Below are 23,868 nucleotides of genomic sequence, written 5' to 3' on the forward strand. Positions count from 1 at the left end.
CATGATGCCCTCGGAGGAGGAGGGACAGTTGAAGGAACACAGCAGAGGCCGGAGTGGCCTGGCAGCCCAGGAGGTCGGCTGAAGTAGAGGGTCACAGGGACACCCTGCTCAGTGAGGGTGGAAACCCAGGACCTGCAGTGCAGAGCCGGGAGCCCCTGGCACCACGAGACTGTGTCTTGGGGCCGCATCTGTGCTCCTGGAGTTGGCTGCAGAGCTTCAAGCCAGAGTCACATTATGAAGACCAGGGAATCATCCTGACTTCTTTCAAAGAAATCACGCCCTGCAGTTAACAAAGCCACCGAAAGCTGGTGGGCAGTGCCCCGGAATCGGGGGACAAGGAGCACCCCGGCCCTCCAGGGTCGTTGAGGGACTCAGATGCACTACAACTGAAGCCGACTGGTGTTATGTCACACCTGAGTTTCAACTGACACGGGATCGTCCTCAGGTGAAGGGGACCTGGGGAAGACCACATGCATCGAATTACCTTTAAGGTCCCTTGACTGGGATCTGGGATGCAGAGGACACAGAGTTTTGCCTGGGTCGTGTGCAGACACGACACATAAGCGCATGACGTTCTGAGTGTTGTACGGAATACAGCGAGGGCTCCGTGCCGGCCGCTATGAACAACATGCTCAGCTCTCCAAGAGGATCGGAAGCAGCAGGAGGACTGGCGGATTCGCTGGCCCCCCTCCCCCACCCTCTGTCACTGGGATGACGAGGGGCAGCCAAATCCTCCGAACGTCAGACCAACTGCTTGAGCCCCGCTCTCTGTGGTCCCCTAAATCCTGCCGTGGGCTGCGTGGCAGAATGACATGCGCATCCCGTCCCTGGGCTCAGTGTGAGGAGCGAAGGGTCGTCCGCGCGGGTGTGGAATGTTTCTGGAAAGGAATCTGACGCCATACTCCTCAGCAAACACCTGATTTCAGCTGTAAGGCTGCTGAGCGATTTTGGCCATTGGGCACCTTGGCAAGAATAAAGTTGTAACTGGGCACCGGGATGGTGGCGCCCCCATGCTCTTGGCACACTGGAGCGAGCTGGCTGTGCTCCATGGTGGGGACTGTCTCTGGCCCCTCCTCAGACCTGCCCTGCACGTTTCCAGCCAGCATGTCCCTCTGCGACTCTTTTCCTTCCCTTTCCTTCAGAGAGACGAGCTAACACACAGAGGTGCAAGCCTGTGGCAAGTGCCCATCACCAACTGTGATGTCACCATGGGGAGGGGACACTGCCCTCCAGCCCTCTCCTGGGTAGCCTGTGCCCCGCCTGTTGCTGGGGATGCTCCCAGGTGACGATGACGCACAGGGGAACACGGGTAGGGAGGAAGCGGGTCTCCCGGGGTGACCGCGAAGACCAGGGCTGTGGCCTTGAGGAGAGGGCGCCTCAACTAGGCACCGAGGATCCAAGTGTATTAACTGCATCTCTCATTTGCCACGTTCGGTCTGGCAGACCCTGGAGAGACGGGCCATGCGTGGGGATGGTGTAGGGCGCACCTGGGGGCTGCCTCCACGTGCAGACCAGCCCACACGGAGCCACACCACAGCCTCGGTCAGAGCTCGCCCCCCAGTCAGTGCGCCTGCCCTGGTCACCCAGGGTCACCAGCCCCTGGGCCCAGAGCCCGCTGAGGTCATTCACCCACTAATCCCAGACCTACTGCACTCTGCCTTGCCTGCTCCTTCCCGTGGAAATAAGGTAACTCACTGGCTGACGCCAGCGTTTTACCATGTGGCCCCCCGTGGCAAAGCCACCCCTCAGGGGACTGTGGGTAGCGAGCTACCTTCTGATCTGATGGCCTCCTGCCACCTGCCCCCTGACTAGTAATAAAACAGGTTTTGAAGCACAACAGACGAGCCGGTGCCACCGTCACAGTCCAGCATCTCAGAATCCACCTGCTCAGCACACTTTCCCTCAGGTGAGCTATATGGGGAGTGAGAGGGGAGGGGACAGTCACCCCGGTCCCCCTCGGGGCGGGGCTCTGAACGCTGAGGAGGACACACATGCCACACAGCCACCCTCGAGTCTCCAGCCAGACCAGCAAAGCTGCTCTTCCCACCTGCGCCACTTGGGAGTTGGCGTGAGCGAGTACGTGCATCTGCGTCTCACCGGAGGAGATGCAGTAACTGAGCCCGGGGTCAGGGGGAGCTCGAGTCAGGAGGCCAGTGGGTAGTAGGTGTGCGCGCACGGGGGCCCGGCAGCGGGAAGAGGAACGGCTGAGACATAGCACAAAGAAGCCGAGAAAGACGCTGCGTGGAAGAAACTAGTTAGACATAACACATGCGCGTGCCCCGGCCGTCTGGGCTAGCCCTGCTTCCACGCTTTCCTCTGGGGGACATCCCACACCCAGGCCCCGCGTGGGCACCCTCGATCTTCCAGAGTCTGGTGGACAAACATCGGCGAAACCTTGTTTTACAGGGAATCCCTTTGTCCCTACTGTTCAGCGTGTGGCTTAGTCCCACACCGGCAGGACCAGAGGTGGTGTGAAGCCTCCCAGACGGGCGCTCAGCGGGCAGAGGAAGCCAGCACCAGCCACGCCCACAGCTGGGGGTGTGGGACATTAAGGACTGAGCACACTATTTAGTACTGTGAGGTACCACAGGAAGAACTCTCTAGAACAAGTTCCAAAGGGATGCCTAGGTAGGCCTGGGTGGGGGAAGGTAGAGCAGAGGCCATGGCTTTTGCGCTCCATCTTTTCTAAGGTTGACTCTTCAGCCTGATATGTGCCACTTTGAGAGAGCTTTAAAACAAATACAAAATAAGTGAAAATTCCAAGTTGAAAAATGAAAAGCATAAATAAATCCAAGCATCTGGTGCTTTGCAACCACTGCCCTGGCCGGCAACCTCGACCCCTCCCCCATGCCCGACTGATGACTACTGAGGGCCGGCCCCCGTCTGCAATAGGTCGCCCTCTGCTCACGGGTGATCCGTTCCATCTGCCTTTCTTCCTTCCTTCCCTCCACAAATACCGAAGAGATCTGGACAAGCCCCAGTCGTGGCTCCTGTGCTCCAGCTCGGGGGAGAGACGAAGATCGGGTCCCACGGATGTGTGGCGTGGATTATGGTTCCCAGGTCCACACTGCTGGCTCCCCACTGCCCACAGGACAAAATACAGAGTCCACAGAGGGCCCCACACCTCTGTCTCTCTGACCCCAGGACCACAGACTGTGCCCTGGTACCCGCCTGTGGGAGCCGAGGAGGAGCAGCACAGGTATGAGCAGCGGCACGCACACACGGCACGGCGCCCGGGGCCTGCCCCACCAGGCCTCTACATCAGGCCACGGACACAGCCATGAGAGACACATCACCATGCACATGCCAGGCTTCCTCCAGGGCTGTCCCCCAGACGCCAAGGGCACCGGCATGTATCGGGGGCAAACCGTAGCCCACCCGCAGCTTCCAACTGTATAGCTCACTGGACGCAGGTGCATTTTGTATTTTTAAGACACAATAAGAAACAACAACAGGAGCACACACTATGTAACGGAGACCATATGTGGCCTGCAAAGTCTAAAATCCTTACTTTTAGCTCTTTAGTGAATCTGTGGACCTCTCTGATGCAGAAGAACACCGCGGGACATACCCCACCTCGTGTGCACGGCTGCTTGCTCTGGCTCCGGCTGCTGGGGTCCCGGGCAGGCTTTCCCCTGCCCTCTGACAGGCTGCACTGCTCACGAGTGAGGGCCTGCAGACGGGGGCGTTCCCGGGGAGATGCACGGCCTCCTCCCACTCCTGAGCGTGCTTGCAGGACCACAGGCAGCGGGGAGAAAGCCATGGAAACCCACCGTAAGCCCTTGGCCTTCATTCGACAGGCACAGAGCTGGCACCCAACACGCAGACATGTGACGGCCATGTGGGCTCCATGGTGCTGCCACTCTGCGGGCTCGCCTTTCTCCTGCCACTCCTCTGCCTTCAGCCCTTAAAGATTTATTTGTTAAGTGGGTCAAGAAATTTAATTTTTAAGAAATTTAAAATTTAAGAAACAAAACAGAAGGGGAATGGAGGGAAAAACAAGATGAAACCAGAGAGGGAGGCCAACATTAAGTGACTCTTAGCTCCAGGAAACAAACGGAGGGTTGTGGAGGGGCGGTGGGTGGGTGGGGGGATGGGGGAACCGTGAGGGCATGAAGAGGGCACGGGATGTGACGAGCACTGCGTGTTACAGAAGACCGATGAATCAACAAGCTCTGCCTCTGAAGCTAATAATACAGTATATGTTAATTGAATTTAAATTTTAAAAAAATGAAAAAAATTATTTATTTGAGGTGGGGGAGGGCAGAGGGAAAGAGAACCTCAAGCAGACTCTGAGCCTAGCACAGATCCGCAGCCTGGATCCCACGACCCTCAGATCATCACCTGAGCCAAAACCAAGAGTCAGGATGCTCACCAACTAAGCCACCGGGTGCCCCTGAAGTGGCCGTTTGGGACATTTGTAAGTGCACAGCCATCCACACCATCTGTCTCCAGGGCTGTCCCGTCTTCCCAAACTGAAACTGTTCCCCACGGAACAGTGTGTGGAGAAGGCTGGACAGCCTCCAGGGCCGAGTCACTCAGGGGGCATCCTGGGGGCTGGAGGGTGTGGGTGCAGCAGAGTGAGCCCGTCCGGGCAGGCAGGGTCGGGGACACAGAGCACCGAGGAGAGAGGGCAGGGGTCCATGCTGCCTCTGGGGTGCATGGTGCGTGGAGGCCAGCAGCAAGAGTGTGTGCTGTGGGGACAGGCCCAGGTGCCAACCTAAGAAAGGCCAACACCTTTCTGCCCCTCTGTCCTCCCTCCTGCCTCGAGGCATTCTGGCTTGTGGGGTTTCCCTCTGCCCCTTCGGTACACCAGCTCCTTTCTGTGGCATAGACTTCTCTGTGTTCCCCAGGTGCCTGCTGGTCTGGGAGTCAGATTTCAATCAGAAGGTGCCCTGCTTTCCAAGACCCCAGAGTCTAGTGGGGGCACCAACACGCAGACCCCCAGGCCTTGCCGCAGCCATGAGTGTTGTCCTAGGAGAACCGGTCCAGAGGCCACTCGGCCTGGAGCCTGGGAAGCTATGCAAGGAGTTGGGGTGGGGGTCCCTGGGATGGGCCCAGGAGGATAAATGTCACTGGAAGAAGGAAGGAGGGACTCAGCGGTGTGGGCGACGCAGAGGATGTGATGAGACTTTCTTTAGAAAGGCTGAGTGTGTGGGGACGGGCACCAGAGGATGGAGCACAGACCACACGGGCCACAGGCCGGAGAGGAAATGGGTGGTGGTTGTGGACGAGGAGCGAGGCAGGGGCCACAGAGGGAGCCAAAGCCCCGACTTTTCACCAACAGAAATCCAGGCTGAGCTCCCAGGAGAGCCTGCTGGGGCTTGGCTAGGGCATCGTGTCCTAGTCACAATCGCCCAAACTGGCACCAACCTGAGGGTTCCTGGGAGAACGGACCCAAGGCCGTGGCCGGTTCATGCAGCAGGAGCTTCTGAGCCACAGATGGGAGCCACTGCCGATACACGCGGTGGCACAGACACATCAGTGGGGGCTCAGAGCCTGCTGCTGTGTGACGGCTAAGAAGGCAAAGCCGGAGGACAGAGCGGTGAGCTGTGTGGGGGACAGCGGGGACCTCCTGCACCAGCCACCACCGTGGTAGTGGCCACAGGACTGTGTGTTTGCAAAACTCAGAATGTGAAAGGGCATTTGACTACATCATCTCAATATACCTGCCTTTAAAACAAGCAGTCCCTGGGTCGGGGGAGGTGGTTGAGCTACGGAGCCGAGGAGGGGCTGGATCACCAGGCCCAGCTCTTGGGGATGTCGGGGAGGGGCTCCTCCAGACCGGCTTGGCCCTGGGAGCTGGGCAGGGACACACCCTGGTGCTCCATCTCCTCCGGTCACCCTGTCAGCGCTCCAAGCCCACAACATCCTCAGCAAGGCGGGCCATAGTTCCTGCCCCCCCCCTCCCCCTCTCCCCCGAGTGCCAAGAGCTACCTCCTTAGCTAGCCTCGGCTCGGGGTCAAGGGAGGATCCCAAGTGAGAAGACAGGCCCCACCTGCCTGGAGTCCCGCTCCACATCACTCACCCCCGTCCATCTGGATTCCCCGGTTCCTCGGGGAGGGACGTGCCCTGGCCTGGCCGGACAGCAGCGCCCTGCCTGCTGGCGAGGGGCCGGCCTCCAGGACACACTTCAGTATCTTCAGGGGAGACATGTGCCTGCTCCAGGCTTGCGGAGCCCCTGTGGCAGCTGGGGGTGGGGCGCAGGGGGCCCAGGCCTCTCCAGGACCTTGGGCACAGTCAGGGGCCCAGCCTGGGGAAGACGAGGGCCTGGAGGCCACACTGAGGAAAGAAAGTCAAGAGATAGGCTGTTTGTGCTCCCCTGTGCTTGTGGATTTAAAATACTGGACAGGGTGGGGGAGACCCTTTGAAATTTGGCAGCAGAATGACCCCAGACCCTCCAACAGTCCAGGGATAAAGAAGGGTTTGTTCTCAGAACAACGGGCCAGAAGCACCTCTGCACCCTGCCACCTTGTCCAGAATTCCTGTCCCTCCATTTCCCAACTTGCCATAGGCCAAGCCCGTGTCCTCCCTCTTCCCAGAGAAATTTGGCTCCGAGGGCCCACCGCTCCCCAGAAAGAGTCGGTCCTGCCTCCCGGGGCCACCTGCATCCTCAGGGGGACGGCCTTGGATCCGTGTCACCAAGGCCAGGGCTGGAAGGGGCCGCGGGGAGGCCGGCGTGAGGGACGGCAGGGGGAAGAATGAACACGGTCCCGTGTTGAATTCAACTTCCTCCTCTCCCGCGCAGACACAGACCTTCTCAGGAGCCATTTCTTGTCTGCCAGCGGTTTCTTTTGCACATGGGGTTTCTTCATGACTCACAGTCCCTGGGCGGCGGCCAGGAGGCTGTCAGAATTCCCGGGGGCGACTTCCCGGGGCACCGGCAGTGCCCTTGTGCGGGGGGGGGGGGGGGGGCGGTGGGCAGCGGCCCGAACCCGCTCCAGAGGCTTCGGAAGCTCTGTGGTTAAACTGCGGGTTCCGCGTCTTCACACCAGTTTGCGGATGCCAGCTGCCAAAGCTCTTAACTGTTGAAAAAGTAATTACGTGGCTAGGGCTGCGAAGGCTCCTCTGAACCTTCACCCAGAGAGAGCAGGAAGACAAACATCTGGCAGGAGAGAGCGCTCCGAAGGGGCGGCGGCCGAAGTCCACGCCGGAGCCGGAGTCAGGCGAGAGCGGCCTTCGGCGTGCAGCCGCGCAGCAGGGAGTGTGGGACATCTGTCAAAGAGCAGATTTCCCCAAATCAGTCCTTTAGAAATCTTCAGGAAACCAGCATTTAACACGAGAAACGCATTTCACTTCATGCAAAGCTAGTTTCAGGTTGCAGAAACAGAGCTCCCCCTGCAAAAACACGGCAACTCCGAGGCTCTCGGGTCCAGCTCGGCGAGCACCAGAGACCAGCTGGGAGCGAGCCGCTGCTTTCTCACGTGGAAAACGCAGCACGGTTACGCTGTGAGCAAACTCGTGTTATAGAAATTCAAGTACAGTCAGAGCTCCCGTGCCCCTGGAACGTGATGGCCCGCCTGTCCCCTCCCAGAGAAAACGCGCATGACCACTCCAGTGTTCCTCCTTCCAAGGCACTGTTTCCTCTTGTACAAACGTAGTCTATTTTCTGGAACAGAAAAATTGGCACACAGTATTTAAAGTGTGCAACTTGATACCTTCTGACATGAAACCATGAACTTCACCCACGAACCCAGGGGCGCAGTCACCACCGTGACGAGGTACATCCCCCCACACTCCCGGGCCACCCCGGGCCCTGGGCGGCCGGATCTGTGCCTGGTCACGACACACTGCTCTGCATTCCCTAGTTTTGTGTACAGGAGGTCACATGGCACCTACTCCTTCCGTGCGGCTTCTTCCGCTCAGCGCCGTGAGGCTGAGTCATTCCTGCTGTCGCGTGAATCAGAGTCCGCTCATTGTATTGCCACATGGCGTTCCACGTGTGGATCTGCCACGATGGGGTTTTCCACCTTCCTGTTCATGGACATTTGTGCCGTCGCAGTTTCTGGGTATTCCACACGCAGCTGCTACAGACACTGCTGTACCAGTCTTTGTTGGGATGCACACGTGTGGGAACGGAATGGCTGGGTCACCCCCCACTGAAGCTGCAGCCAAACTGCTTCCAAAGTGCGCCCCACTATATGTCCCCACTCACAGTGCGAGCTCCCACTTCTCCGTATCCCTACCAACACCTGGGGTACCCCGGCTTCTGCACTGTCAGCATCTTACAAGGTGTGTAGTGTTCTCTCTTTGTGGTTTTCATTTGCATTTCTTTTAATTCTAGTACAATTGACATAGGGTATTCTGCTAGTTTCAGGAGTACAATAAAGTGATTCCACACTTCCTTACGTCAACTAGTGCTCATCACAAGTGCTTCCTTACTCCCCGTCACCCGTTTCACCTACCCGGTGACCACACCAGCAGTGTGTTCTTTGTAGTGAAGTGTCTATTTCTTGGTTTGTCTTTTTTTCCTTTGTCCTTTGGTTTTGTTTCTTAAATTCCATATGAGTGAAATCGTATGGTATTTGTCTTTCTCTGACTTATTTCACTTAGAATAATACTCTCTAGATCCATCCATGTCGTTGCAAATGGTAAGATTTTGTTCTTGTTGATGGCTGAGTAATATTCCATTGGATATGTATGCCACATCTTCTTTATCCATTCATCAGTCGATGGACAGTTGGGTTCTTTCCAGAATTTGGCTATTGTGAATGGTGATTCTATGAACATAGGGATGCACATACCCCTCTGAATTAGTGTTGTGTTCTGTGGGTAAATACTTAGTAGTGCAACTTCTGGGTTGTAGAGTAGCTCTATTTTCAATTTTTTGAGCAACCTCCATACTGTTTTCCAGAGTGGCTGCCCCAGTTTGTTTGCATTCCCACCGTCAGTGTAAGAGTGTTCCCCTTTCTTCGCATCCTCGCCAACACTTGCTGTTTCTTGTGTTGATTTTAGCCATTCTGAAACGTGTGAGATGGTATCATTGTGGTTTTGATTTGTATTTCCCTGATGCCAAGAGATGTTGAGCATCTTTTCATGTGTCTATTTTTTGTCCATTTTAAAATTGGATTGTTTTGCTGTTGAGTTATATAAATTCTTCATACACTTTAGATACTAACCCTTTATCAGATATGTCATTTACAAATATCTTCTCCCATTCTGTAGTTGTCTTTTAGTTTTTGTTTCCTTCACTGTGCAGATTCATTTGGCTTTCTATGACTAATATTTTTTAAAGATTTTATTTGAAAGAGAGAGTGTGAGAGCGCAAGCAGGCAAAGCAGCAGAGGGAGAGGAAGAGGCAGGCTCCTCACTAAGCAGGGAGTCTGATGTGAGGCTCGATCCCAGGACCCTGGGATCATGACCTGAGCTGAAGGCAGATGCCCAACAGAATGAGCCACCCAGGCGCCCTCTATGACTAATATTGCTTAGTATCTTTTCATTCACATATTTGTCAATCCTGTAATTTTGGTGGGTATTCAGATCTTTGGCAGTTTTGTAAGTTTGGACTACTTTTCTTTTATCTTGTTGAGTTTTGAGAGGGTTCAGATAGTCTGTTATCAGACACATGCTTTGAGAAAGAGTCTCCCCTAGTCTATGGCTTGCCTTCATTTTCTTCACGGTGTCTTTTGAAGAGCAAAGGTTTTTAATCCTGATATAGCTCAGATTATCAGCTTGTTCTTTAATGGACTGTCCTTTTGGTGTTGTATCCAACAAACTTCTGATTAACTTAAGGTCACATATATTTTCTCTTAGAAATTTTATAATTTTAGACTTTACATTTAAAAGTTGACTTTTGTAGATAAGGCAACATATGGATCCAAGGATTTTCCATTATTATTTTGCTTATAACTGTCCAGTTGTTCCAGCACCATTTGTTGAAAGACTGTCCTTTCTCCTCATTGCCTTTTCAACCTTTGTCCAAACTCAGGAGTCCATGTGTGTGGGGGTCTCTCTCTGGACTATCCTGTGCCACTGATGTGTCTGCTTATTGTTGTATTAGAATCACACAGTTTTGGCTAGTCCAGATTTATAATAATTCTCAAAATCAAGTAGTGTTACCCTGCCAACTTTGTTCTTTTTCGAAGTTCTTTTGGCTGTTCTAGGTCACTTGCCTCTCCATACGGAATTTCAGAATCGGTTTGTCAGTTTCTTCAAGAAAAACTCGCTTGGACTTTGATTAGGATTGTATGGACTCTAGAGATCAATCTGAAAGAAACTGGCATATTAACAATCTTGACTCCTCCAACTCACGGACAGGTGTATCTCTCCATCTTTTTAAGTCTCTCTTGGAAATATTTTGTAGTTTTCATGTGTAGGTGTGGTGAGTGGAATCACGCCACCCTCCTTCCCCCTGCTCCATTAGGTCTGTGTCCTAGTCCCCAGAGCACGAGACGGGGAGGGGTAAACGTTATCCAACAGGGACAAATGTGAGCAAGTCACAGAACACACACTGCGTTCTGCAATCTGTATGATGTTGAGAGACATGCAAACCCAAGCACTGTGCTGTTTGAGGTGATGTGACAGAGAAACACACACAAGGGATGGCGGAAGCACTGAGGACTGCACTGGTCCACTCGGGCTGCTCTAACAAACACCACAGCCCAGGCTGACCCAATAGAAATTTATGTTCTCATGGCCCTGGAAATGGGTGAGGTCCAGGTGTGGGCAGGAGAGGTTTCCCTGAGGCCTCTCTCCTGGCAGGTAGATGGCCATCTTCCCTGTGTCCTCATGTGGTCATGGTCCTGTGCATGTCTGTGTTCTCATCTCCTCTTCTTCAGAGGGACACTGGTCATGCTGGATTAGGGCCACCCTAGTGACCTCATCTTCCATCTGCAATGACCCCATCTCCAAATATAGTCACACTATAGGGTATCAGAGGTCAGAACTTCAACATGAATTGCAGGACCTAATCCAGCCTGTAATACCCCTCTATCTCCTTGGGCTGTATGTCAAGTAGCTGAATTTGACTACAATTAACACATTCTGTTCCAAGGAATTAGAGATGAGTTTTGAAGGGTGTTCAGAATTAAGTGAGTGACAATGTTGAGAATTAGGATTCCAGTACTAGTTCTAAGCATGTGCTAAACTTGGGTCCTGACAGAGGACGAATGACTGAAAAAAGGACCCTGTGTGTCCCAGCATCAGTGGAGCACCACACACAGAGGAGGCACGGCCTTGCCTGCTGAAAGGAATTTCGTGTTGGTCTCTTCCACTTGTTTTGAAGCCCACTATGAGCATATAGAATATTGTTAGACAATAACTGGTCACCTAATTAAAACTTTGTTAAAGTAATTCAGGAACTGTCACCTACTTGTCTCAGGAGCATTAAATTTAATATTAGGTTGGACCACAGAAAATGGCCACATTTGATAATTTTTTTTTAATAATTTTTTATTTTTTATAAACATATATTTTTATCCCCAGGGGTACAGGTCTGTGAATCACCAGGTTTACACACTTCACAGCACTCACCAAAGCACATACCCTCCCCAATGTCCATAATCGCACCCCCTTCTCCCAAACCCCCTCCCCCCAGCAACCCTCAGTTTGTTTTGTGTGATCAAGCGTCACTTATGATTTGTCTCCCTCCCAATCCCATCTTGTTTCATTGATTCTTCTCCTACCCACTTAAGCCCCCCGATCTTTTGCACAGCAAAGGAAACAGTTAACAAAATCAAAAGACAACTGACAGAATGGGAGAAGATATTTGCAAACGACATATCAGACAAAGGACTAGTGTCCAGAATCTATAAAGAATTTAGCAAACTCAACACCCAAAGAACAAATAATCCAATCAAGAAATGGGCAGAGGACATGAACACAGTTCTGCAAAGAAGACATCCAGATGGCCAACAGACACATGAAAAAGTGCTCCATATCACTTGGCATCAGGGAAATACAAATCAAAACCACAATGAGATATCACCTCACACCAGTCAGAATGGCTAAAATCAACAAGTCAGGTAATGACAGATGCTGGCGAGGATGCGGAGAAAGGGGAACCCTCCTACACTCTTGGTGGGAATGCAAGCTGGTGCAGCCACTCTGGTAAACAGCATGGAGGTTCCTCAAAATGTTGAAAATAGAATGCCCTATGACCCAGCAATTGCACTATTGGGTATTTACCCTAAAGATACAAACGTAGTGATCCAAAGGGGCACGTGCACCCGAATGTTTATAGCAGCAATGTCCACAATAGCCAAACTATGGAAAAAACCTAGATGTCCATCAACAGATGAATGGATCAAGAAGATGTGGTATATATACACAATGGAATACTATGCAGCCATCAAAAGAAATGAAATCTTGCCATTTGCGACAACATGGATGGAACTAGAGCGTATCATGCTTAGCGAAATAAGTCAAGCAAAGAAAGACAACTATCATATGATCTCCTTCAACATTTGATCATTTTTGACCTGCAGGTTATTTCACATGGTTCAGTTTAATTCAATGTCTGAGTAATTTTAATTTAATTTATTTTTAAGAGAAGGAAGAAAACGAGAAAGCAGCTCACTCAATCAAAGCCAAGGAGTATTTTCAGGCTGTAATCAAATGGCCATGCAAATAGGAAACTATTCCAAAAATATAACTTCTCCCCAAAACAGGCACTCTTAAGGGTCAAAAAAGTCTTTTCAGTTTAATCAACAAAGCCAGGAGGCAAGCACATACCAGCCTTTTGTTGTGATATGAGCTGCCGTGGACACAGGAAACTTTTATTTCCAGTGCACAACAAGGCCGTGGACACAGGAAACTTTTATTTCCAGTGCACAACAAGGCCTTATGATCGTAAAGTCTGGTTTGGACATGGTCTTGCACGACTGGATGTTTTCAGAGATGGCTGACAGCTAAGGTTTACCCAAGCCACGTTGCTCAAGGCCTCCATCATGATCGCTCACAAGTCAGTTTTACGGCCAGTATTGCGCTAGTCAGAGGCCAGCTCATGCCTAAAAGCATAACTAAAACAGAACATACAACTGTGTCCCAGGATTTGTTAAATTTTTCTCCTGCCACATTATCTGTAAACAATTTTCAACCATCTAGCATTGAGAAGGCTCCTTTATCTTCTTTCAAATTTATCTACTTAAGAGAGAGGGAGAGTGAGCAAGAGAGAGAGAAATAGACGGGGCAGAGGGAGAGGGAGCAGCAGACTCCCTGCTGAACAGGAAGCCTGACACGGGGCTCGATCCTGGGATTCCAGGGTCATGACCTGAGCTGAACGCAGACGCTTAACGACTGACTGAGCCACTCAGGCGTCCCGAGTAGGTTCCTTTAGAAAAGGTGATACTCTTGAGCCATATTCATAAAAAGCACCAAAGGGAATGTCATTCTTGATTTACTTGCACCGAAAATATATCAACCCTTGTTCATGTGAAGCAAGAACAAAGATGTCCTAAGTAAACTGTCAGATTTAATCGATCCCGAAAATCACCTTCAGATATTGGGAACTTGGGGTGTGCACTCTTTCTGCAGCATATCGTCTCCAGAGATGTCCTCAGATGTCTAGAGAACTGGTTGAAACCGCAGGCAAGCTCATGAGCAGGAGTCCTCCATTTACGAGAAAGCAGAAACTTCTCTGAAGCATGACACGTTGTTTTGCATGGACTCTGGCATGATGGAAGCACACGCGCTTCCCGAGATAAGACTGGGGAGCTGGCTGAAGACACAACCAACTATATCACAGGGCGTTTCTGAGCTCTGCAAACAGATAAAGCAACCTCAAAGTCAGCAGCACTTTGGCGCAGAGGGCATCGGCGAGCTCTCAGATAGAAGGAAAACCGTAAGTGGCCTCAAGTCCTGCACTTCCTAAGTGAGACAGGTTGAGATCATGCGACAGTAACACAGCAGCTCAGCCAGCTCCAGAGGACAGAGAAGATGGGTACTTTCACTAAGTGACAAAGAACACGATGCTCTAGGGAGCCACCACAGAGCCCAAGAGTGACAGGGCCCATTGTCCTAGCTGGGCCCTCTGTCGGGAGCACCAGAGACAGGCAGGTGGCTTGGGAGGGAGACAGGCAGGACTGGAGTCGTCAGTCTGGGACTCCTTCAATAGGCACGTATGAACAATACTTCTCGCCGGTACGGAAGGAACCCAGACAATGCACAGGCACGCCCATGGCCATCAGTTCTGAGTGTGTGCTCCTGACCCCTCACACTTCTGTTGAGCTGAATCCCGAAGTTCTTCTGGTCAGTGGAACTATCCTTTGGGCTGCAGAGAACTCACCCACTCAAATGTAGAAAGGCAGGAACCCTGCGGGCCTTACAGACTCCGCGCACCCGCTCCTCCTGAGCTCTCTTCCCTCCTCCCGTCCCCGCCTGCTCATCTGGACAACAGAGCTGGGACCGACCAGAGCCTGGCTGACGTCCAGCCCATGACCCAGTCCGCCCATCAGGACCATCCCGTCACCAGCCACAACTGTGTCATCAGGAGCTCCAAGCTAAAGATATACGAGGGCTGTGGGTTGTTCTTTTCACTTTTATTCCAATACATACAAAGCCTGCAGACAGCCGATTCGCTTCTCCCACCAGCTCTCTTCCTCAGTCTGGCGCAATGCCATGGTCACATCGGGGCTGCACGGGACCATCTCAGACACACAGGCCAACAGCCACTTGTCCAATGAGCCGTGCTGGCACCTGCCCATGTGAGACTGACAGAAATGACAGTAAATATCTTTTTGGGTAAAAAACCCATTTTTTGTAATGTACCTTTGGATAAAATGTAATCTTTTCTTCCTTTCCCTTTCAGGCACTTAAAAATGAGGCATTTCAGGAACGGGTAACCGGTTCATTAAAATTCACTGGATCTGGTTTCCTAAGAAAACTGAAACAGTGTGGGAGGCAACAGCACTTGCCACCAGAGTTCGTAAGACCGCCAAGGATGACGATATTCCTGATGCGCCAGCGCCTGATTAGGAGGTGCAGGAGGTGGGCAGACTCATCCGTGGTTAGGCTCGCTTCCCCCGAAATTCTGTCTCTAAAATTAAGTCATTGCCTTAGTATGAAATCAGTTAGATGAGTATCACATTTACTGGGAAAAATGAGGGCCCTCCTTGTGACCTGACCTCTGGCACTGCACACACTCATCACAGCTTCCACTGCTGAAAGACGGTTCAGTCCACAGAGAACTAGTTAGGCTGTAACTAGTTCACTTGTTTCTTATCTCGGGCCCAAGGGTGAGTGCGGTCTACATGTACCACATTTAGTTTAAGACTCTTAGTTCTCCGAGTGACAAGTGGCCGCAGACAGGGCCCTGAGATCACGGGGTCCCTGAAGGGCAGACGTGGGAGGTGTGGGCTGGTGGTCACACTGCTGCACTGAGTCTGTCCCCGCCCACTGGTCCTCCCTGCGGAGTCGAAGCAGCTGCCCACACCGCCCACTGTGGCCCCTGTTCCTCTGTGAAGATGCTGTTTGGTGGCCATCGGGCTGGAGGTGCTCAGAGGCGCTCCTGCTTCCTGTGACAGCGGGGGTCGGCACGGGGGTCTGGAAGCCTAACCAAGAGCAAGTCTACTTCCTGTCGTAAAAAATCCCACCACCTCAGTCAACCTTCAACACAAAACTAAATCATTAAATCACTCTGAGAAATCCTATGATGTGTTTATAAAAAGAAAAAACAAAAAATCTGTAAATAAAAAAAAATCCTTAAAAAATGTCGTATCAATAGCCTAATCTTATTAACAAATACAAAACAGCTTAAGACACTTTGTGACGTCCTTAGGTCCTAGATCAGGGGGATGGATCCACAGTGAGGTTTTACTACCAGAATCACCTATTTGGTAAAAAGCTCCAGCAAGGATTACATTGACAAAATAACTGTTTTGGAAAAAAAGAGTTACAACTGTTTCCAAAATGTCAAAAAGAATAAAGATGTAAACACCACATACTTACATATTAATAAAACAATATTAATTCAGTTAAATAAATATAAAAAAGTGGCACCAACGTTACGGCAATTTTTCAGCACAAAAATGTAGCTTGAGGATATTTTAAAATAAATAGTTGCTTCCAACAGAAATGAGTGTCCTTAGCGCAAACCAAACCAAGAGCGTCTGAGATAAAGTGCTATGAGACGAAGTGGCTCCAGGCTCCAACCTGCTCATCTGTGCGCAGAAAAGCCATCTGGGTCCCCGGGTCTGAGGTGTCCGCCAGCCACCAGGGAAGCGCCGGGAAGCGTCACTAAACATCAGGCTGAGGGCCATCTTTCATCATTTTCCTGTTTTCTTCCAGTGTGTGCTTAAATATTTTCTTTAGGGTGTTGTAAACTACTGGTCCATTTTCAGAGTCAAAATTAACCTGCTGACAAAGAATGAATAGACTCAGGACACAGTAGCAGATTTTTTTTTTTTAAAGATTTTATTTATTTATTTGACAGAGAGATATTACAAGCAGATGGAAAGGCAGGCAGAGCGAGAGCAAGAGAGAGAGAGAGGGAAGCAGGCTCCCTGCTGAGCAGAGAGCCCGATGCGGAACTCGATCCCAGGACCCTGGGATCATGACCTGAGCCGAAGGCAACGGCTTAACCCACTGAGCCACCCAGGCGCCCCACAGTAGCAGAATTTTAATCAGCTGATTTGGGGAGAAGAGAAAGGACGGTGGAGGGGCGCCTGGGTGGCTCAGTGGGTCAAGCGACTGCCTTTGGCTCAGGTCATGATCCTAGAGTCTTGGGACCGAGTCCCACGTCGGGCACCCTGCTAGGCAGGGTGTCTGCTTCTCCCACTGACCTCTCTCTTCTCATGCTCTTTCTCAAATAAATAAATAAAATCTTAAATTAAAAAAAAAAAAAGAAAAAAAGAAAGGAAGGTGGAGAAAAACTCTGACTTCCAAACACAATTATATACAACGCACAGCATACACAACACAGCTCACACATCAACACTAATTGAAAGACTATATTAGAACTGCCAATCATGTCAATACCAAACTCATGAACGAAAACTCAAAAACTGAAACCCCCAGCCTGGACATGTGTCCTCATAGGTCATCATGAAGCCAGGCAGCTCTGAGGGCAGAGTGTCGAGTCTGGAGACTAACGGCCGCGGGCACAAGGGAAGGCATCTATCAAAACAACACTCGCCAGCTGTAAGGGCTGCCCTGTGGCAACCCCCGCCCGGAGCCCTGCTTTCCGCCAGCCTGGTTCACACCCAACCTCTGTGACGCGCACATCACAATGCCCACCGCCTTGGCGTTTCTGGGAGCTGTGAACATGAGAGGCTCACGTGTTTGCTGGCCAAAGAGATCTTTCATGGAAGTTCGTTGCTTTGCTCTAGAGTGAGGACACACTGAGTCCCTGTATTTGGGCTGTTGGCCCAAGTTCAGCAGGCTGCAGGGTCGAGTGACAGGAGGACAGAGAAGCAGAGCAATTCCCACTCGTCTGCCCACTCCCACTCCAACAGAAACTGTGGCTCCCTGGGCAGTGCTGCAGAGGGTCTGGGCCTGGCCAACATGTTTGTGGACACAAGACAGCCGGGTCAGAGACAAAAAACTCTATGACACCAGACAGCATGTGTGTCACAATCACACGGTCGTCCTCGCCCTCCAAGCCCCCCGTTCCCCAAAGAGTTGTGGGCCACACAAGCAGGGGCTCTGCATCCTAGCTAGTCTTTCCGAGTGCAGGTGACCCCAGTGTTTGCTGAGGGGTCACAGGCCTGGGAAGCTCTGGCTGAAGGGAAACAGGACCCTTGTCACACTGGAAGCAGCTGCTGTACAGCCTCCTTGAAGAGCTGGCGCAGAACGAGAGTGGCCAGGCTCTCTGTTCATGAGATGTGTACAGGGCAAATGGCCATAAATGTCTCCCAACCTTTTCAAAGCTGGATTTGGACAACTGCTAGGTTGAACTTTCCATCAGGATCCCCCTAAAAGGCCAACAGAAATGAAAAAGAATTCCTACCACATTCAGAGAAACCAATACTAAGGAGTTTTTCTATTAAATTCAGAAATTTCACTACATTGTTTATCCTACCTGAAAAACCTCTCATTAACATTAATAATGGTGTGAATTGTTCACTTTGCTAAGCACCCGACTGCAACCCTCCCCAAGAGCTGGTGGCCTCACGGTCTGTGACGACATCCGGGTAAGGTGCAGAGGACAACTGAGCTGCTGGCTGTGGAAACTGCTGAGGAGAGACCTGGAGCCGCAAAGCTCCCGAGAGTGACCCCGACGCTTGCCGGACGCCTGCAAGGGCACGCTCTGGAGTGCTGGGGGGAGCCGCGGCCAGCTGCACGAACAGTAAGTGGCAGCCTCACTCCTGTTTACCGCAGACGGGGAGAAGCTGGGCTCTGGGCCTCAGGACAGGGTCACGTTCCCTATGAGAGGAACCAGACTGAAAGGCTGACCAGAGCCTTTTCTCCCGGCACAGCCCTGGTTCTTGCTTCAGCCAGGACGGACTGCTGCAAGCCAAAAGGTGTGCACAGAAAAGAAACTCTTTTATTACCTTCTGCTTTGATTTGCCAACTAGGGCAGGGTCCCGGGTCACTGATGCTGAGTTCTCAGGGGTCAGTTATGTGTTTAGGCCCAAAGTAGAATGGGCTCACCCAGAAAAGAATCTCTCCTACTTGGCACATGATTTAAAATCATTTTCTCCACATGCACTTGTTTCTGTATGAAAGCTCTTTGTTTCAATGTTCTCCTTCAAAACCCCCACAGTTCAGTTTTTTCTAATATCACTGTTGAGAAACTACTATTTTTTGGCCAATGTCTACAACTACGTTTGAGAAGTGTCCAACACATTTCCATTATGGAAAAACATACTGAATTTTATTTTAGAGCAGGTGAGGGGCCTCTGGATTCTGATTTGCGCTTATGCTGACAGCAGCATGTGACCCACCTTGGTAAAGGCTTTAATGGCGCGGGTGAGGATGGCTTCCTCCACGTCGGCAGGGATCGCCTGCAGGCTCACAACGCAGTGCAGCACGCAGAGAATGGTCTGGTGCTGGCCCTGTGTTTGCAGAAATTAAAATCAAACAAGTGGTTTGAAAAATACCTCAAGACATAAGCTCAAAGGAACTGCATAGCCGGGAGCTGATGTGCGACCAAGTACGCGTAACCACAAACACCAAACTCTCTACCAAGGGCTCCGCCAATGCTTCCTGTTACGTGTTCATACAATCTGAAAAGCTTTCGGGGAGATACAATCAAAGCTGCTGAGTCGGTACATAGGCATAACTGGATACGAACACAAGTGCAATCTCAAACCAAATGTCTTCCTTGCAGTGAACTGATGAGAGGACCCACTCGTTTCTGTACACACTGTTTCGGGTCCGCTGACGGATGCTGACGTGCCACGGAGGTACACGGACTAGTGGCGGGTGGCCAGCGTCGGTACGGGCACGCCCTGCCTATGGCAAGAGCTGCAGAGGGAGGACAGAACTTCAGGGGAAGGTGCCCGAGGAACGTGTCCGACTCGACTCCCCGTGCTGATTTAGAGAAGCAGAAGAAACCCTTCACCTCTGGAGCCACCACGTGTTGGCACACTCGCCCAAGTGCCACTGACTACGTTTCTGGGAATCTACTCTGAGGGCCTAACCGGAAACGCAGAAAACCTGCAAGCACAAGCGGTCACTCCAGGGATGGCTACCAGAGTAAAAAGCTGAAATGAAAACACCCCACGTGCGGGGGTCGGGGTAAAGGATGGGGAAGGTGCGGTGGGCGCCTTGTGCCAGACGGGTGCGAGCTGCGTGCAGAGCCACCGGAGTTCAAGTCCTCCTCTCACACACTCTGCCTGCCTTTCCTGAGAGACAGGGCCTCATCCTGGGCCGTGGAGATGAACGGAAGGGAAAACAGAAATTATGACCTGACGAGGGCCTGGCCGCTGCCCCAGGCGTGACCTCTCTCATTCCCTCACACAGGGGCGAGAAGGCAGACTATGAAACAGACTCTGGATCCAGGACATCCTCATCTGTGAAGGCACGTGCGCATGTGTACGAGCATCCGTGTCTGTGTCTAAAAAAATGAAGTATACGAAATGTAGTGATCCGAAGGGGCACGTGCACCCGAATGCTTACAGCAGCAATGTCCACAACAGCCAAACTATGGAAAGAACCTAGATGTCCATCAACAGATGAATGGATAAAGAAGATGTGGTATATATATGTAATGGAATACTATGCAGCCATCAAAAGAAATGAAATCTTGGGGCGCCTGGGTGGCTCAGTGGGTTAAAAGCCTCTGCTTTCAGCTCAGGTCATGATCCCAGGATCCTGGGATTGAGCCCTGCATTGGGCGCTCTGCTCAGTAGGGAGCCTGCTTCTTCCTCTCTGCCTGCCTCTCTGCCTACTTGTGATCTCTCTCTGTCAAATAAATAAAAAAAAATGTTAAAAAAAAAAAAAGAAATGAAATCTTGCCATTTGCGACGACTTAGATGGAACTAGAGGGTATTACGCTAAGTGAGATAAGTCAGAGAAAGACAATTATCATATAATTTCCCTGATAGGAGGAAGTTGAGAGGCAACATGGGGGGTTGGGGAGGTAGGAAAGGAATCAATGAAACAAGATGGGATCGGGGAGGGAGACAAACCATCAGAGACTCTTCATCTCACAAAACAAACTGAGGGTTGCCAGAAGGAGGAGGGTAGGGGGGGGTGGGGTTATGGACACTGGGGAGGGCATGGGCTATGGTGAGTGCTGTGAAGTGTGTCAACCTGGCGATTCACAGACCTGTACCCCTGGGACCAATAATACATTATATGTCAATAAAAAATAATAAATCATTTAAAAAAATGAAGTATATGGTTGTCCTTGACCATAGTAACAAATGCACTAAGTTTGACAGAAAGGACTTGCAGATGTTCACGGTGGGGCCGCTGGGATTACGGGTGTTCTCATCTGGCTTTGTATCTTCAACATGTGATGCTGGGTGTGCATTTCTTCTTACCTTGGAAGAACCTAAATCAGGCCCAGACCCGGGATTCCGCCCTAGTCCCCTTCTTTAGAATGGACTTCTGTGCACGAAGCCTGTGCTAAGGCCCGTGGCTAACGGTAGCCGCCCCACAGCCTCTCTACCTTCTCTAGCAGAGACAGCGCGTCCGCGGTGTCCGCGCGGCTGCCGAGCAGCGTGTCCACGTCCTGTCTGGTGATCACGGGCTCCTTCAGCTGCTCCACCCAGGACCACATGAGACTGCACAGGACAAAAGGGTCCCTTTCGCCACATATTCTTTCCCAAGCTCCATCTCGGGAATTTAGTTCTTTCTACAAAGAAGGGAAGAAAAAGCAAAAGGGAGAGCGGGAGCGGGGAGGGGAGGAAAAGGGGAGACGGAGGGAGGAGGAGGGGAGGGAGCAGAGAAGGGGGAGGGGTGAGCGGGGGGGGGAGGGACAGGGAGGCAGCACCATTTGAGGTTTGATGGCCCTCAGGCTGTCCACGAGTGACAGTCTTAGGCTCAGCGTGGACAGGGACCCCTCCCAGTGTCCCCAACCTCCAGGTGGCACATAGGCTGAGATGCTGAGTCTCTCCAAGCCTCAGTTTCCCTCTGTGAAGCTGACCCCGGCCCCACGTGTGCATTAAAGCTCCCTCAGAGAGGGGGCTCAGTTGGCCTAAATGCTAAGCTTTCTCCCCACTCTGAAACCACAGATACTGTTCAGGAAGAGGGAGCCTTCGTTTTTAGGTTCCGTGGAACAAAAACAGACATACTGTGAGGAAGCAGAACGGCAGACGAGAAGGCATATATTCACAACATTCACAAATTACCCTGGGACGAGGAAAAGCTGACTAACCTTCAAAACGGGCCCCAGAAAAGTGCTGAACAGTCTGCCACTGTGGCACGTTCCTTTCCACCTGTCTCACGTTCCTTTCCACAGTCGCATGCAGGCCCGGACACAGAGTCAGCCCCACACCCTGAGCCTGGACAGCGGAGGGGACGAGCGAGTCTGGCCCATGTCCCAAATGCTCGAGACAAGTTAAAAGCAGGAGGCCCTAACAGTTTACCTCGCAGAGAGCAGCAAACAGGAAGAATTCTAACTTCTTCTAATAACTTCTAAACAAAGTGTATGTGTGCTACAGGAATAAGCATCAGAATTGCACATTCATTCATCACGCTTCGGGTCGTTCATAAGACTCAGACCGGGACAGCCTGTAGCAGGCGGCCGATCCAATTCCTACAGCACCCGCAGCAGGGCCCTGACGGCAGAAGTGCGGGCCCAGGGAAGAGGGAACCTGGCCAGGAGCCCGAAGCAGCACAGTGCAGGTGGCGTTCCCTGGGTTTTGCTTGACCCCTGTTGTGATGGTCCTGCCTTGCTGCCAGGGTCCTCTGGCTCTGGGTTCCTCTGGTTCCTCTTTATTCTCTCATAAAGAAGCCACTGTGTTTAGCTGTGTGGAGGCCCCGGTCCCCATGGGTCACACAACAGCCGATCGGCTCTGCAGTAACCAGAAGCTCGGCAGAGCAGCACAACTAAGGCCCTCCCAAGAAAAATGCTGGTTACTCTGTTTTCTGAAATCCTCCAGGGGGTTGAGCAAATCGTTAAACCCATGAGCTGCATCCCCGCCCAGCCACATTCAGGCCACATGATCCTGAGCACGTGTCTTGACCCCTGTGACCCTCAGCTTCCCTATCTGTGATCCTTAATTCATAAGGGTTGTGAAGATTAAGGAAGAATCTTAGGGTATCCTCTGCCCTCCAGGTCACCGGGAGAGCAGATGACGCAGCAGCCAAGAGAGGTCCCAGCAGGGGCACAGGCAGCACGGTGCCGCCCAAATCATAGCTCTGGACTCCTTCCAGAACTCAGCTAGGTTGTTTTACTGCTGAAAGACTCATAATAAAATCCAGACAGTGGAGCAAAGGGCAAGCCTATCCAAACAAAAGGGTCATGTTCACCTCTGGAAAATGCTTTTGTATTTTGTGCTCCAACAGTCCCACCCACTAGGCTGACCTCTGAGGGGTCCGACCACTAGCTCTCCTGGCTACGGTGTTGCAAGGGAAGGGCTCGCAGACTGAGCAGCCAGAAGGACCCAAAGTCCTGTTCAGTTTGGAATAAGAAAAAACACTTCACGTTGTGGGAAGTCAGTATCTCTACGTATTTCGTATTTGCTCAGCAAACACCTGCAGTTCTGACAGACGTGCATGTGCTCTGCAGTCCCACAGCTGTAGGTGGGTGCAAGGCTCTGGCCTAGTTTTCCCATCTCTGCATCTGGAAGGTTCTGACCCTCCTGAAAAGTGTACACATCTTGCTTAATTAATGAAGAATACAGAGGAGCAGCCACATAGATAATTCGCAGGACATTACAGACTGATGAGTCCAGATTTCACTGAGCCAGGCCTGCCCAGGTCAGCCCCACCATTTGGGCAGTTGACTAGTTTCTGGTAACTAGGTAGTTAAGACCTTTTGTGTACACCAGTTGTTCATTCAGGGTGAAGAGCACAACTGATTTAAGACTGTTTCTAATGAAAATACACCATAAAGAGGGGTTAAAATTTACAACTGTACATTCTAATGTAAGTAAAAGCCCAGGAATGGACCCCAAAGACACAACTTTGGGTAAAACAAATGGCACAGGGGTGCCTGGGTGGCTCAGACAGTTCAGTTTCTGACTCCATTTCGGCTCAGGTCGTGCGCTCGGGCTCATGAGACGGAGCCCCAGGTCAGGCGTGGCGCGGAGTCTGGGACCCTTCCCCTCGCTCTGCCCCTGCCCCCACACCTCTCTCGCTCGCGCTGTATAAATAAATAACATCTCTCTAAGAAAACTAACGACACAAAGGTACTCTGCGACTCGCTCCCAGTGCTTTGTGGAATCTGACCGTGGCCACACGGGAGCGCCGGCAGGTCTGCAGGAAGGGGAGCCGAGCGGACAGCAGCCATCGCGCGTCCTGACCTTACTCAACACTTGCGTTGGAGACTTTGGACAAGAGTTTTCTCTGATTTTACTCATGTCTCTCTGTCAGTGA

The 23,868-nt window shown here is 51.6% G+C and overlaps 1 protein-coding gene across 7 annotated transcripts in view; it reads right to left on the minus strand.

The window, feature by feature from the left end:
• Positions 1–12,296: 12,296 nt before the first annotated feature.
• Positions 12,297–23,868, minus strand: part of PTPDC1 (protein tyrosine phosphatase domain containing 1) — a 55,654-nt gene continuing 44,082 nt past the window's right edge. For 2 of the 7 annotated variants that reach the window (XM_045064959.1, XM_013063370.2), the window contains 3 exons: positions 20,996–21,181; positions 18,822–18,932; positions 15,885–16,293 (listed from right to left, as the gene is read on the minus strand). In XM_045064959.1, coding sequence (XP_044920894.1) covers positions 16,174–16,293; positions 18,822–18,932; positions 20,996–21,181 — 417 coding nt within the window. In that variant the 3' untranslated portion in view covers positions 15,885–16,173. Of the gene's footprint in view, positions 14,649–15,884; positions 16,294–17,213; positions 17,850–18,821; positions 18,933–20,995; positions 21,182–23,868 lie in introns of those variants that run through there. The other 5 variants (XR_001181827.2, XR_001181828.2, XM_004766116.3 and 2 more) reach the window with 5 other exon arrangements.

Source organism: Mustela putorius, unplaced genomic scaffold (assembly GCF_011764305.1).
Source record: "Mustela putorius furo isolate JIRA1106 unplaced genomic scaffold, ASM1176430v1.1 tig00003854_pilon_pilon_pilon, whole genome shotgun sequence".
In the NCBI taxonomy this organism is placed as follows: Eukaryota; Metazoa; Chordata; class Mammalia; order Carnivora; family Mustelidae; genus Mustela; species Mustela putorius.